The following is a 15,653-nucleotide window of genomic DNA, read 5'->3' on the forward strand; positions in this document are numbered from 1 at the left end:
AAAATTATACGCACACCACACTGCAAACCTGGGTACACGTTTATACTCGTAGGCAATAGGCATTTTATAAATATAGCCTTCCGACCAGGCGCCTAGTTGTGAACTAGCGGCACACCCACGATAGATGGCAACACATTTGACTCATGTCACAGAACATATTCTGAGGTCAGTAATGCTCATGGAACATTAGACCGAAAAGTACATAAATGTCCTTGAACAGGCATTACGGAGTTGTCGGCAGGCCGTTGTGACTAGGCACACTCGGCGTTCCGCGCTTTGTCAACGGCTAAAAAGTTCTCTGGGGCGCCATCGCTGCTGGGGCTATCAGGCATCCCCCGGCCGTCTCATAACATACCGCTCCAGGGCCACACAATGTCACCACCGCGGCACTATCATTCGCTATTACTGCACTCCAGCCGGCCGGCGCCACTAGGGCTCCTCGAGCAGCGCCTGCCGCTGGCTCTTCTGGTGCTGCTCGTAGTCGCGATCCACCAGCCGCACGTCGACGGGCGGGATGAGTGCGCCGGCCACGCAGCGCCGCTCCAGGTTCATAAAGTTGAACGTGGCCGCCGCCTGCTCCGTCGGCAGGATCTCGAACGAGATCTTCTTCTGACGCAGGAAGGCGATCACCTCTTTGCTGACAGTGGTGCCGCGGTCGCCTGTGAAAAACGGCCGGGGTTGGTAACGCAACCGGTATCCCGTCAACAGTCAATGGCAGATGTTCTTTCTAATAATATCGTAACAGACGTCGGGACCCCACGCCCGCTGGGCCCGGTGGAGCGAGGCTCCAGCTGCTGACCTGTGCCGATGACGAGGCAGTCCAGACGCGGCTCCAGGATGGCGAACAGCGCCAGCGAGGCGGGCGTGATGTGCGATGCCGAGGGTACGTTCCAACCGAGCACCGTGCGCGGGAAGACGGCCATCGGCCCCAGCACCACCACACCAGAGTTCAGGTGAAATCCATACTGTGAGAGGTAGGAGAACAGTGATAACTGGTGGTCAAAACACCTTAGCCTTTTCAAAGTAAGTGCTTAGATAGGATTTTCATCAATTTGAGCCTATGTCCTGGTGAAAGGTCAGTTCAGTTAGAAAACAAGGCATCACATCAGCTGACTCAGCAATTGAGTTAGCTCAGATAAGAGCCAGATAGGAAGTGAAACCATGCTTAGCTCAGAGAAACTAGAAGTAGGCCTTGATATCATATGATAGCTACATCTCTTTGCCTGAGCAAATGCCACATTTTACTAACAGTCCATTCAGAGATCAGGGATGGTATTTAGGTACCTGGCTGATTCCATCCACACTGATCATGTCTCCCATCTCCCTGTTGAGGAATGTGACTGTGGTCTTCTGGTCTTCATTGTGCTCTGAGTACTCAAGCCTCTGAGGTGTCACAGAAAGACCTCTTGTCTTCACTGAGCTGCAAACACTACAGAGAAAAGATCAATTAACACTCACTATAAAGCACAATTGGCCATCTTCACACAAATCAAAGTTGAGCACAGCGAACAGGACTAGGTAACTGTCACCTTATCATCAATAACTATAGGCATATTCAATAACTGATTTAGACTCTTGAATAATTGTGCTCAACTTACTGTCATAAAATCACCTATTGTCAGGTGAGCAGAGTCTCGGGGTTCTCAACATTGAGTAAAATATATTCACACTAAAACTGCAAACAGAAAAAAGTCACAACCAAATACTCTCATAAACATCAAAATTACCTTTGCTTTGCTGCACCATAGATGCATGAGGAAAACGATTTCCATCTACTCAGCATCATAACTGAAAATCAGTTATCACAAAAAAACAAGACAATCTTCCTTGGCCAATTATGTAACAGCAATGAGAGTGAATCATTCAGAGAAGGCAATATTTGCAAGACGATTTCAATTAAGGACAGTGGAGCAGTGTGCCAGACGCCTTCCTCTATCCAACTTCGGTGGAAATTTGACGAAAAATAGAATTCTATTCACTCTGAAATGAAGTGTTGAACCAAATGAACGAAATGAACTCCCACCAAGCTTCCAAGGTGTTGGAAGCAAGATGAAAGAATTAGAATAATGAAAAAAATGAGGATTAAAAATTAAAACCTGCAACGAATTAAATGCCATGCACCTAAGTAGTTTGACATTTTATCAGTAATTCGTTTACAGTACACACTGGAAGTATCGCTGCATTTATGACATTCAAAAGGCTAGGAACAAATCAAAGGAGTTGAAATATTTCAATTTGATATAATCAGTATAACAATTTACTACACGCCTACCTCTACTTTTCTATACGTTAATGACGCGTACGAGTCATATCCCGCATTCGATGTTTTTCGGATGACGAAGATTCTACGCCGTCCGGCCAATCACGTTCCATAGCTGTAGTCGAGCCCCCACTGATCTTGAACGAGATTGGCCGGATGGCGTAGAATCTTCGTGGTCCGAAAGACATCGAACGCGGGGATATAAGGATTTTCGCCTCAGGCATTTTTCAGAAACGAACTTTCGTTCTTGTCTCTTCTTCTTCTTCTTCTTCTTTGTGGGTTAGGGCGCGCAGCCGTCAGGCCCTAGCGTCCAACTTCTTCGTTTCTTGCATTCAACTGTCCGATCTTCCACGATGTAGTGTCGGGGTTGGTAGGTACTAAGCGGTAACTAAGCAGGGTTGTGGGTAGCCGGAAAAGGAAAAAACCTAGGGAAGGACAAATGCCAGGGGAGGAAATTGCCGGGGAAGGATTAAGCCAGAAGGAACAGACCTGAGTAGCAGTGTTAGTGTTAGTTTGATTGGGCAGCAATCTACAAAATGATGAAAGAAAGATCAATACTCTTCTAGTCAGAGTGTTACCAGGTAATCAGAGAAAGAGAGAGCGAGAGAAATTCAGACCACTCTACGAGCTAGCTATATACTACCAAATACTAAAATAAAAGAGAGAATAGAAAACACGAACCACAGAGGACATGTGCTCAGAGTGCACTGTTGTTTCACTTAGACCTCCCGTACCGTTCACATTAGACCTCCACAGAGACGAATCAGTAATCAAAACACACCGAAAGAAAGTTTCCAAAGCCTAGAATCACCACACAAAAACAGGCAAAAGTAACATCATCAGTGGGGGCGGCAAGTAAGTAGCCGCCAATCAAACATTACACAGTTGTTAGAAGTACTGTCAATTCCGGAATATCAATAGAACCCGCCGCATTTACAGTTTGTCAAGCAGCTCACAATCGCGCAAGAAAAGAAACACTGCGTCCAATACATTAGGTTCTGTATCACCGAGCAGAGTCGCAATTGTGAACGGGAGACCAGCATCTCCACATGTTCGTCGCAAACGTTGGCGTGTCGTGCGATATTGAGGGCAATCAATTAGGAGATGTTTGACATCGATAATGCATCGACAAGGTGTACATAACGGTGGTGGAGCACGATCCATGACATGCGAGTGCGTAAGGAGTGTATGGCCAAGTCTCAGGCGACACAGCACTACTTCTTCTTGGCGACTGTCACGAGCGCCGGACGTCCACCTTCCTATGGTAGGCTTAATCGTCTTAAGGTGAGTGGGCCGAAACTCTTGCCATAAGGTAGCAAATTGGTCTCGAACGCGCCGTCGGACCTCTGGGACATATTCACGATAACCAACTGCGACCGGTGTAACCTCTGGTTTGTCATGTGCTTTCCCGGCCCAATAGTCAGCTCGCACATTTCCAGCTATACCGCTATGTCCCGGTACCCATATAAGAATGCACCTCATTCCATCCTCGGCAATGCGATGGTTTAATTCTAATATAGAGGTAAGTAACGGGTGCCTCGTGGTGCCGTGCGCCATGCCTAACGCTTTCACAGCCGATTGAGAATCGGTGCATATCAAGGAACGTGGAATGCGATGGGTGCAGACAAACTTCAGGGCTTCTAGTATAGCTACTAGTTCGCCTGTATAAATAGAAAGACCTTCCGGTAACTTAAACGAAAAGAAAGCATTGTTAATGGTGAATGCACAAGCCACCGACTCATGCCGCTTGGATCCATCTGTGTACAGTATCCGATATCCAGGGTACTCGCTGATAAGAGTCTGAAACTCGGCCTGCACGTCTATCGTGGAGCGGCTCGCTTTATCCTGGTTAGTTAGCAGGCGCGTCGTGACACACGGCAGAATCCACGGTGCCAAAGGCGCTGAGGGTTTGACAAGGCCTGTCGGTGGTTCATAATCGAAGTCGGCAATCATGCGCTGGAGGCGTAAGCACACCGTGAATCCAGAAATTCTGCGAAGATATTGGTCTGATAATCCTCGGTAGAGCTCCTCAGAGGCGGTCAAGTCTGTTATACTGTGACAAGGGTGGTGTTCATCACTCAAAACCTTCAGAAAATACCGAAGGAGTAACTCTTTGCGACGGAGAGATAACGGGGGAATATCGGCATCAACCTGCAATGCTCGAACAGGAGAGGTGCGTAAGGCCCCCGTTGCAACTCTCAAACATGCATTCTGAAGAGTCTCGAGAGATTCGACTCGTCGCGTGTGTGGACCATCGATAATGTATGAAGCGTATTCCAAGATTGGTCGAATCATTGCTTTATACATTCGGGTCAATATGATTCGGTCTGCCCCATAGCTCTTTGCAGCGACGCATTTAAGCACGGCCATCCTCTTTTGGACCCGGCTTTTAATATACTCTACATGGGAATGTAAGTTCATTCGGGAGTCGAGAATAACTCCAAGGTATTTCACCTCATCCACAATGGGAATGGGGTCATTATTGATGCACAAAGGAGGGAACACTGATAGGTCGACCCTTCGTAATCCACGTCGGAAAAGGATCGCATTAGACTTGGTACTAGAAAATGTAAACCCAGTGCCTGAAGCCCACTCACCAATATTGTTAAGGGCATCTTGCAATTTCCGAAATAGCTTCGGGATTCGTCGCCCTTGCACCCATATGGTGACATCGTCAGCATAAATTGCGTACGAAACTCCTGGGGGTAGCACGTCGGCGATGGAATCGATGGCAAGGTTGAATAAGATAGGTGAAATCACGCCCCCCTGCACTATGCCATAATTCTGCATAAATGTATCAGATAATGTGCCGCAGCGGACCTGAAAGGTGCGATCTTTCAAGAAATTCTGAATGAAATGCATGATGTGACCTCGGAAACCCGCAGCATACATGCGATGCAGTAATACCGTAGGGGAGACCAAGTTATATGCAGATTTTATATCGAGGAACACAGCCAAAGTGCTGGCATGGTGAAGAAAACCGTCACGTACATGTGTGTCCAGACGGACAAGATGGTCAGCCGTGGATTTATCAGGCCTAAACGCACATTGATATTTGGTGAGTAGCCCGTGCTCTTCCACACACCACGTTAGACGCTTCCCAATCATGCGTTCCATTAACTTGCACATGCACGACGTAAGTTGTATAGGTCGGTAAGATGAAACCTGGTTGACATCCCTTCCTGGCTTCGGAATGGGAATCAGGTAAGAATGGCGCCATTCTGAGGGGAAAACATCGTTTGTCCAAATATAATTATACAGCTTCAGAAGTTGCCGAAGCTGAGGGTCAGTCATATGGCGAAAGAAATCATAATGTATTTGATCTGGTCCTACCGAGGTTGAACCTGATCGATGAATAGCCTCTGTTAACTCCCTGAGTGAAAACTCTCTATTGTAAACTTCCTGGTTGTCCGAGCAAAAACTTGGCATTGACCTTGCCATGTCTCGTTCTCTAAGCAGGAAGTCCCTGGAGTAGTTAGCTGGCGAGCTAAGTTCCTCAAAGAACTGCCCGAAGGCGTTAACCACTTCTGTGGGGTCATCAATAACTCTGTCATGTTGGACAAGGACTGGTAAGCGTCTAGTTAGCCTGGTTTTGTGAGAGAACTTCCTCAAGATATCCCATAGTTTACTCATCGGAGTACGATGGTTAAACAGTGATACCAGTTCTCTCCACGATGACATTTGTGCCTGCCGAAGGATCCGTCTAGTTTGCGCTTTCACCTTACGGTACTCCAATCGGAGAAATACAGAATGAACGTCTCGACGCATTCGGTTATGTGCCCTACGTCGGTTCCTTATCGCCTCCCTGCAGGCGTCTGTCCACCAGGGGCACTGATATTTGGAATTCCCTTTCCGGATGGGTACGTACGTCATCGCGGTGTCAATGATAGTCTGTGTGATATTCGCACAGTTTTGGAGACCCAAACTGTCAGCAAATTGTAGATCGCAGCTCATCTGAAACATCGTCCAATCAGCCTTCCTCACATTCCACCCGGTGAATATGGGTGGTAAACTAGGGGAGGGGTAAGACTGGCAATGACGAATATGTATCGGGAAATGATCACTGCCGTGCAAGTCCTTGTCTGTTGTCCAGTCAAACAGGTGAGCAATTTCACTGGAAACCAGGGTCAGGTCAATATGGGACTCTGCACCAGTGGCTTCATCCAGTCGAGTCGGCTGGCCGTCATTGAGAATGCGAAGATCATGGTAATTCACAACATCCATCCAAATTATACCTCGAGGGTCACAGCGATCTGAGCCCCACAAGTAGTGCTTACTATTCGCATCAGTGCAAATAAGATATGGGGTAGGGAGCTGAGAGAGCAGGTGTGCTAAATCCTGGAATGAGAATGGGTCATTAGGTGGCAAATACAAGGAACACATGGTTATGCTCCGATCGTTCACCCGAATCGTGCAAGCTACCGCTTGTAACGTGGATTGTATATGAAGCCTACGGTGAGGCAGCCTGTCAGACACATATATAGTGACACCGCCCCGCCTGTCACCTTGTGGAGCAAAGTCACTGTATTCTGTACAGTAGGGGATGTGGAAAGAATATTTATCGTTTTGGATGAAATGGGTCTCCTGGACACATATCACCTCATATGGATCACATGTAAACATATGTTTAGCCTCAGCCCATTTGCCAATCAGGCCACAGGCATTCCATTGTAGTATGTTTAACACCATAAATGCTCACTAGTTACACCAAGATCACGGGCCCTGCCACAGCAGGCCCCTGTCACCAAAAAAGAAAAGGAAAAGAAAGAGAAAGAGAAGAAAAGAAGAAGAAAAAAAAGTTGCCTTCTGTAAATTCCTGCCTCTCTACCTCTCTCTCCTTTCTCTCTCCCTCTGAACTAGGTAGGGGCGGGGGGCTTCCTGGTGAGGCTCGGCATACGCCGGCCCCTTCCTGCACTGCCTCCCTGTCGCCTGAGTCCTATTGGAGGGGATGGGGAGACACTCTCGTCGGAGAGTCCTCCTAGCCATCCAGGAGATGAAGATTCCCTGTGTCTATCCTTGGAGTGTTCAGGAGTTAGCTTTGCCTCAGAACACTGGGGTTCCTGTGGGTTCCAACTCTGCCTGGCACTCTGCTGTGAGGTTGTGTCCCAATCATCGGTCAATGGTTCAGTCAGGGGTTCCGGGTCCGGCACTGCAGAGGGTGGGGAACCCGTCATTGAGAACAGGGATTCCTGGGAACCACCTGTTACAGCCTGCGAGTCCATTGTGTCAGGATTGTTCTGAGGGACATCCTGGGCTGTATCCGAGTGGGACATGGTGGAGATGGTTAGAGCCTGAGAGTCCATCATCTCAGAGGGCCTTTGTTGTTCACTGTCTTGGTCAATATTGGGTTGCACCGAAGGCCTGGGGGCTGTAGCTGCTGGAGTAGGGGGTTGTCCAGAGACCGGGGTTCCCTGCCCTCTTTGGTTTTCCTCTCGTGCACTGACATCACTCCTCCCTGGTCCTGTCTGGAGCTGTAAGAACCTGTCAAAGAGGGTGATCATTTTGTCCAGTTTCTGTTCGATAGTGCTCACTTGTGCTTTGAGGGATGGATCCGACGGAGTATCACTGACACTGTTGCCCCGCACCACTGTGGTGAAGGGCCTAATGTTTGGGGTTTGATTTTCCTTGTCATACAATCGACGCGCATGGGCGTAGGAGACATCCCTGGTGACTTTGATTTCACAAATAGCTTTCTCTTTTTTCCACTTGGGGCATTGCCGGGAAAGACAGTCATGTGTGCCATCCCCACAGTGGATGCATGTTTGGGAACATGTGCCCTCGTGCTTCTGCTCACCACACTTAAGGCACACTGCCTCAACCTGACACCTTGCCTGCATATGGCCGTACTTCCCACATTGCAGGCATATAAGTGGGTTGGGAATGTGTTGGCGAACCTGGTATACCACATAGTCAAATTCAAGTCTGGAAGGACATGTGGGCCTGTCAAATGTCAGTAGAATGATGGGGGTTTTCTCCGTGTGATTGCCCACTCTCCGAGTGAATCGACGGGCGGCAACCACCCCGAAGCTGGACAACCAACCAACGATTTCATCCTCAGGAAGGCCCATGAGATCAGGGGCATTGATTGTCCCCCGGCTCTGGTTTAGCTTTTCATCCTTCTCGATCACACACGCCTCATCTCCGAACTTACACACTTTCAATAGTTTCTCGGTTTGGGCACTGTCTTTGGTTTTAAGTAGTAATCTACCATCATTCAAAAAGTTTGCTTTGTCCACTTTGTCTTTGGATCCTAGAATCCCACGGACACACATCTGAATCCATGGCCACCCTCTTTCCTTCAGAGGCTGCCCGGACTGCAACTTAACGGAAAGATAGCTGCCAGAATCATCATCCTCACTCCAGAAATTAACAACCGTGTCGTCCTCTCGCACTCTCTTACTGGCCCTACTTGGCCCCATCCTCCTGATCTATCCCATCGGTGACAGAGATCAAGAGAAACCTAACCAAGTCTTTTGCCGTGCAAAAAGACTCCAGGAACGACTCACCCCGATCCTCGGCTCAGAGCCAGAGCCCAAAAACAAAGGAAAAGAAACAAACCAAATCAACTCCTAAACTCCGAAACTAGGCTCACGGATTCGAATCTTCTCGAACGTCCAAGTTCGCCAGATACGCCTTCACCCTGCCACGTGTCTCGCAAGAATGCGTTCCAGGGTTACCAAAGCTTGGGATTTGTCCCAAGATCTTGGGATATTGAACCCGACCTTGGGACCTTGGGATTCAACAGCAAACCTTGGGATTTGTCCCGAGCTTACGACTCCCGCTAATTTTAGCACATTTTTTTAATCATTGGAAAAAGGAAAAGTATTAATAAAGACCAAACAAAGGAATCAGGAACACATCTAACACAACTTAATTGTTTGTTTTTTTTTGTAAACCGTCCTTTTTGGACGAACACAACCGAGCGTTCTTTCGTTTGGTTTCACTGTACCTTACCAAGCAACCAACGAAGCACGAATAAGTTACCTTTCCTTATTTGACGCGTCTTCACTTTGTTTCTCCCGTCTCAGCTCTCAAGTGAGGCATTTAGCGAAATACCCAGTGGCTTCCGCGTCGATTAACACCCGGCCTGGCCGCCTGTTTGCGAATTGTGACGCCCGACGGATCGGAGGCGGATCCAGCTCAGAGTTTTGGGGGGCAAACCATAAAATTTATCGATTCTTTCCATGCATCGTCCATAGGCGTAATGTTAAAATCATGTCGTTTGGGGGGGGGGCAAATGCCCATTTTGCCCCCCCCCCTTGGATCCGCCACTGCGACGGATCATGCTTCAACTCGTAAAACCCAGACAGGTAACTTGCTGTAGCTCTGTACCTATGCCTGCGTGTGTAACTGTGCCGAATGCAAGTTATGTTAACGATATTGATTTATTTAGTCAACCAAAGATTTGAAAATACGTCAAATACACTTTATTTGCTCTATATTTGGTTTCTATAGACCTTGGGATGCACACTGGGCTTTGATCCTGTCGACCTTGGGATATGGAGCTCGATTTTGGGAAATTCGCGCGGCGATCTTGGGATTTAGAAAAATTCCCGTTGGTAACCCTGATGCGTTCTTGTCTCAATTTATGTGAAAGGCGTTGGTTTTATTTGATTTTTATTACACAGGTTTATACTGAGATGTGATTATCTCAACGAATTCTAATGTAGATGTTTGAGCTTGTTTTATCACCTTAAAAGTGTGGTTGATTCTGATATTCATCGCACGGTAAGTTAAAGTCAAAGCGAGGCTTGAGCTCAAGCGAGGCTTGAGCTGAGCTGAGGCGATTTGAATTTTTAGGCAATCAGATACAAATCGTAGGTACTAGGTAGGTTATCTGTAAGAATCTTGGAGTAGGTACCTACCTACCTATTCGAGTTTGTTTGTTGGGGGTTAGGGTTAGGTGCGCGCCTAGTGTGAAGTGTGAGGTCATTTTGCGCCCACCTATTCGAGTTTGATTGAATTCGGAATCAGGTTCGAAATTGGTCTATTGATTTTTTTCATTGCTGCTAGTTAATGTAGGTACGATGGTACGGTACGAGCCGTAAGTACCCTCTAAGAACAGTAGGAATTCTCAAAATAAGAATGAAAGGGTAGAACACATCCTTCTAAGCTTAAACACAACAAATTGATACCATAATTTTTTACATTGACATAGAATATTGATAAATTACACTTAACAGTTAACCACCTGCAGAGTGTGGTAAGGTTAGGTCCATTAGGGTTAAATGTGAAGATTAGGTACCTATGGTGAAGAAAAAAACAATCTAACCTGACCTCATTGACCCAAAAAAGACGAAAAAGACTTCTAGAGGTCAATGCATGACCTAACCCTACCTACTAACCTACAACTTACAACCTACCAAGTACAACCACCTACCAACCTGAAGCCCACAACCTATAATCCACCATTCCAACCTGCAACCTACTAGCCTGCCTACCATTCTTACTCCATCTATACATATACCAGGCTAGGTGCCTATTTTTTGTTAGGTTAAATTCTGGAATCCTGCTAGTATATACCTGTTTTTCGTGGTCAGTGCTCATATGGACAATTTTCTAGGTCACTATATGGTAAGTGAAAGTATGTGTTTTAATCAATTTTGAGCCCAGTGTCAGAGTGGAAAGGGCAATTTTCACCATCTGCCTGATCCAGATATTGAAATAATAATTGCATTTGCACTGTATTTGTTTGTTTTTTTAGTTTCATTTGGATTTTAGCCTTAAAAACGAACCATCAGTTAGAGCTACCAAGTGTTTATGTAGCTCTGGTGAATTTAATGACTTGGATAACATCCACTACCTATAAAGTGATACATTCAAAATTTACATATCCACTTTCTTAGGTATGTAAACATCGCCTTCAACTCACTATAATTTTTATTTTTTCATTCAAACCATGCTGTTAGGCTTCTTGATATATTTAAGCATACTTGCCAACTTATATGTCAATGTCAGCAATAGACATGCTGCCTTGAGTTTGGTGTAAGCATAATTTGTGTTTGTATAATTGTAGACATTTAGTTAAGGCATATCTAGCATTAGCATATGCAGTAAGAACATCTCATCTGTAATTCCCATGATATGTTTGTTTTAGGTGACACTAGGAACGGCGAGGCTGTCAGAAACTCAATCACTTCAGGCACCATGACCGAAACGTCCGACCTCGGGAAGCTTCCATGTGTCTCGGAGGAGAGCATCATTGAGTTTCTGAAAAGGAGACTGCTCTCCAAGATCATTTACACATGGGCTGGCTCCAATTTGATCGCCGTGAATCCGTTCGAGGACGTGGCCGGCGCCGAGGACCCGGCGCTGAATGAGCTGATCCGGCGCCGGGACGGAGCACGTGGCCCGCTGCCGGCGCACGTGCACTCCATCGCGCAGACGGCGCACCACGGCCTGCAGGCCGGCACCGACCAGACCGTCATCATCAGCGGCGAGAGCGGCGCCGGCAAGACGTTCTCGGCGCACCGGCTGCTGCACTACCTGGTGCAGCTGGAGGCCAGCGGCAGTCAGGGCACCGGCCGGACCGTCGAGCAGAAGCTGAACGTCTCCAACCCGCTGCTCGAGGCGTTCGGAAACGCGCGCACCACCAACAACGGCAACAGCAGCCGCTTCTGCAAGCTGTTCCGGCTGGAGTACGGCGGCGGCCGGCTGCGTGGCGGCGCCGTGCACACCTGCCTGTTCGAGAAAACGCGCGTCATGTGGCGCGGCGCCGGCGAGCGCAGCTTCCACATCTTCTACCAGATGGTGGCCGGACTGCCGGCCGGCTCGCTGCACGCGCTCGGACTCGATCGGCACGCCTCGCTCAGCGAACTCTCGGGCCACGCCTGTGACGCGGACGCGACCGACTTCGCGGTGACCGAGTCGGCGATGGCCGAGCTGGGGCTGAGCGGGGAGCAGCGCGCAGCCGTGTTCGCCGTGCTGGCCGCCGTGCTGCACCTCAGTCGGCTGCGGGTGGTGGCGCGCACAGACGACCAGTTCGAGGTGGAGGACGACGCGGCGCTGCAGTGGGCGGTCCGGCTGCTGGGCGTCAGCGCGCCCCAGCTGGCCGAGACGCTGACGGAGCAGCAGCTGGCGGCCGGCCGCAGCAGCGTGGTGCGCCGGCCCTGTCAGACAGAGCAGGAGGTTCTGGCGCGCCGCGACTGTCTGGTGCGCGAGCTATACGACGGCCTGTTCCGCTGGCTGGTGGAGTGGATCAACGGCCAGATCGCCTCGGGCAGCGCGGCGCCGCGCGCCATCTCGCTGCTCGACATCTCCGGGTTCGAGAGTCTCGAGACCAACAGTCTGGAGCAGCTGTGTATCAACTACGCTAACGAGCGGCTGCAACAGTTCTTCCTGGCGTCTTTTCTGCGCCGTCTGGAGGCCGCCTTTCTCGAGGAGGGTCTGATCGGCGCCAGGCTGGAGTACCCGGACAACGGCCGGCTGCTGGTGGCGCTGGACGGGCCGGCGCCGTCCGTGTTCGGCGCGCTGGACGAGGCCAGCGGGCTGCGTCAGGTGGTGCCGGCCAGTCAGCTGAGCGCCGAGGCGCAGCGCGCCGCCTGCGCGGCCCCCGGCGCCGGCGGCGAGCACACCTTCACCGTGCGCCACTTCTGCGGACCTGTGTCGTACGACGCGCGCGCGCTGGTCGCCAAGAACCGCGACCGGGTGGACGCGACGCTGACGGCGCTGCTAGCGGGTAGCTCGGAGTGGCTGGTGCGCCAGCTGCCGTCGCCGGCGGCGGCGCCGGGGACGCCGCGCGGCGCGCGCCGCCGTAACACGGTGCTGGCGCGCCTGCAGCTGTCGGTGGGAGCGCTGCTGCGCCGGCTGGACGGCTCCGACGTGCAGTTTGTGCGCTGCGTGCGGCCCAACGGCGCCGGCGCGCCCGGCCTGGTGGCCGACGCGTACATGCGGCGCCAGCTGCGCGCCGCCGGAGTGCTGGCCACGGCCCGGCTCAGCGCGGCCGGCTTCCCGTTCCGACTGACTCCGGCCGAGTTTGTGGCCCGCTACACGGAGCTGGTGGAGCTGCGACAGCGCGCCGAGCCGCGGCCAAACAACCAGCTACTCACACAGGTGCGTACTCCTACATTCTGTGCATTCGGACCAAACCATTTGGCAATTCACAGTCCATCAAATAACTGATCACGCATGAACTGTATGACAAGTAACGGCCACCAACCGGTAACCAGCTGCTAGCACAGCGGAACTCCTAATAGTTCGTTCACCAAATAGGCCGTCACCAAATAGGCCTGGTGCACCATAAGCCAATAAGAGATCAAATATATCGCACAGTCATAATGCCGTCCAGTGGCAAAAACCATTATGTTAGGTCACAGGTCAATGTAACATAATGGGTTTTGCCTTTGGACATGATTGGAGACCAATTCGGTTAACATCTCTCCTGGAATTACTGAGCTAATGTGATAATTGCCGCATAATCATGCATATTGCCTGATATCTCAGAGACGTTTCGTGTGTCCGTTTTCAGACGATCGAGCGGTGGACGCCGGACGACCCCGGGGTACGTGTCGGCACCGGTCACGTGTTCCTGACGCGGGGCGCCTGGTACCGGCTGGGCGACCTGTGTCAGTTGGCGCGCCGCAGCGCTGCCGGTCGACTGCAGCGCTGCTGGCGCCGCCGCCGCCGGCTGCGCGCCGCCCTGCACGTGCAGCGCTGGGTGCGCGGCTGGCTGGCACGGCGGCGCTACGGCCGGCTGCGGGCGGCCGTCACCCTGCAGCGGCACACACGCGGCTGGCTGGCGCGGAGACAGTGCCGCCGGCTGCGCGCCGCGCTCACACTACAGCGGTGCGTGCGCGCCTGGCTGGCCGGTCGGCGGCGGCAGCGCGCGGCGGCCGTGCTGCAGCGCTGCTACCGGCGCCGGCTGGAGGCGGCCCGCCGGCATCGGCGTGACCTCACCGACTCAATGGTGTCGGACGGCGCCGACTCGGGAGTCAGCTGCCTCGACTCGGGAGTCTGCAGTCTGGAGTCGCCGCCGGGCGAGGAGCGCCGCTGGCAGGCGGGCAGCGGAGCGGGCACGCCGAGCCCGCCGGCCGGCGCGGCGCCGCCCCAGCTCCGGCCGCTGCCCCCGGACAGTCTGCTGGCCGGCAAACCGCTGCACATGGCACGCGGCATCGTGTCGGTGCGGCACGTGTTCGCCGACCGCCTGCCGTTCCACACGCGGCGCACGTGCCTGCCGTTCTCTTGCGAGCTGCCGCGGTTCCTGGTTCCGGCCGGTCTGGTGGACTTGGTGTGACCGCGGCCGGCCCCCGGCCCCAGGCGCCGTAGTCGTCCGCTAGAGGCTAGAGGTGTAGGTGACTAGTGCTGTGTGATGCGTGAAGCTGTGCGGGTCCGGTTTTATGTAGATCGGTGACCAAGTCGATATCTGCCATTTGTAGCTATTACTAACACCCGAAGTCGGGTATTCTGTCTCTGGTATTCTTTGCCGTTGGCTTTTAGTTTGATGAGTCCGTTTTAATTGCTCAAGTGGCGCACTGGTTGTAGGCTGTGTGGGTAATATTTTTACACCCTGGTCGAGTAACCTCTTAAAGGATCAAATTGTCAACATGATCAAATTATCCATTTCCAGCTATGTCGTGCTTTATGAAACCTCTCCTAAGGGAATTAGTATGCTAATGTTAGCACTGCGAAATGATGGATACCAGTTGCCTTTTGACGTGAGCTTTCAGTCGAGCTGGAGACGGGTGCAGGTGCCGCAGTGGGTAGACCGGCGGCCCGTAGTCGGTGACACCCTTGCCGTTGTTCGCGTGTGTACTAACCAGGTCAGTTGTGGTCGGCCCGTAACTGCGCGGCGACGGGGTCTCTCGAATCGAGCGATCGCCGTCAGTGCCTGCGGTAAGTACTTAAAGTGGAGATGTGAGGTGCATGGTGCCACACGCTTTACGCAGGGTCCAAATGTGGATGAATATGGGAACAGTCTGTGCCAGAGAGTTTGCTCAGTTGCTTTACATGCCAGGCGTAGTGGCAGCATGTAGTCATAATAGAAGTCATAATAGGAGAAGTCTCACTCCTGCCATCCAGTGAGCTGGCAGCACTATTTCCAGTGAGCTGGCAGCACTATTTTTAGGAAGAGAGGCAAGTGCAATTTATACTGATATTGTCTCGTCCTGGGCGGTAGCCACTTTCAGTAGTGAGTGATGTGGTTATCTTCGATGTCCGTTGTGCCGAATTACGACCAATGGTAATCTATGATTCCTTAGATTGTCTTGTGCCAAACTTTATTTTTCGTACGCTGCTATGTCGAGACATGTTGTTGCAATATATTCGCTGTATAGTGTCCGATGTTTGCCCTGGCGAATGCCTCAGACGACAACCGGTGCCACCAGTGACCGCACCGTGCGAGGACGCGTTTCTGTTGCGCCCGGTAAGCACGGACGCCGACGCCGTGATCGCTCAG

The 15,653-nt window shown here is 51.2% G+C and overlaps 2 protein-coding genes across 20 annotated transcripts; one reads left to right on the top strand and one right to left on the bottom strand.

The window, feature by feature from the left end:
- Positions 1-24: 24 nt before the first annotated feature.
- Positions 25-9,992, bottom strand: LOC122382639 (NADH dehydrogenase [ubiquinone] 1 alpha subcomplex assembly factor 3-like). Of its 19 annotated transcripts, none has more exons than XM_043368229.1 (6): positions 8,853-8,923; positions 2,500-2,749; positions 1,728-1,980; positions 1,285-1,429; positions 800-965; positions 25-659 (listed from the first exon to the last, which is right to left on the bottom strand). In XM_043368229.1, exons 3-6 carry the CDS (start codon positions 1,784-1,786, stop codon positions 430-432), a joined length of 600 nt encoding a protein of 199 aa, XP_043224164.1. In that variant the 5' UTR covers positions 1,787-1,980; positions 2,500-2,749; positions 8,853-8,923; the 3' UTR covers positions 25-429. The 19 variants fall into 19 exon arrangements, 15 of the variants coding, with proteins under 15 accessions (XP_043224164.1, XP_043224168.1, XP_043224171.1 ...); XM_043368233.1 differs by having other exon boundaries at positions 2,500-2,789; positions 8,853-8,922; XM_043368236.1 differs by lacking the exon at positions 1,728-1,980 and adding an exon at positions 1,599-1,675 and having other exon boundaries at positions 8,767-8,922.
- On the top strand, positions 9,843-14,492 carry LOC122382667 (unconventional myosin-XIX-like). The gene is made up of 4 exons (XM_043368322.1): positions 9,843-9,988; positions 11,358-13,312; positions 13,728-13,858; positions 14,006-14,492. Exons 2-4 carry the CDS (start codon positions 11,408-11,410, stop codon positions 14,490-14,492), a joined length of 2,523 nt encoding a protein of 840 aa, XP_043224257.1. The 5' UTR covers positions 9,843-9,988; positions 11,358-11,407.
- The last annotated feature ends 1,161 nt before the right edge of the window (positions 14,493-15,653 follow it).

Source organism: Amphibalanus amphitrite, unplaced genomic scaffold (genome assembly GCF_019059575.1).
Source record: "Amphibalanus amphitrite isolate SeventyFive unplaced genomic scaffold, NRLGWU_Aamphi_draft 000144F_arrow, whole genome shotgun sequence".
In the NCBI taxonomy this organism is placed as follows: Eukaryota; Metazoa; Arthropoda; class Thecostraca; order Balanomorpha; family Balanidae; genus Amphibalanus; species Amphibalanus amphitrite.

What these genes read in the sequence shown, in the direction of transcription:
- LOC122382639 (XM_043368229.1), bottom strand. Translation starts at nt 1,786, where the DNA reads ATGATGCTGAGTAGATGGAAATCGTTTTCCTCATGCATCTATGGTGCA. An exon ending in TATGGTGCAGCAAAGCAAAG is followed by an intron (nt 1,430 to 1,727) that starts GTAATTTTGATG and finishes TTTTCTCTGTAG; the next exon opens with TGTTTGCAGCTCAGTGAAGA. An exon ending in GTGTGGATGGAATCAGCCAG is followed by an intron (nt 966 to 1,284) that starts GTACCTAAATAC and finishes TACCTCTCACAG; the next exon opens with TATGGATTTCACCTGAACTC.
- LOC122382667 (XM_043368322.1), top strand. Translation starts at nt 11,408, where the DNA reads ATGACCGAAACGTCCGACCTCGGGAAGCTTCCATGTGTCTCGGAGGAG. An exon ending in ACAACCAGCTACTCACACAG is followed by an intron (nt 13,313 to 13,727) that starts GTGCGTACTCCT and finishes GTCCGTTTTCAG; the next exon opens with ACGATCGAGCGGTGGACGCC. An exon ending in CGCAGCGCTGCCGGTCGACT is followed by an intron (nt 13,859 to 14,005) that starts GCAGCGCTGCTG and finishes GCTGGCGCGGAG; the next exon opens with ACAGTGCCGCCGGCTGCGCG.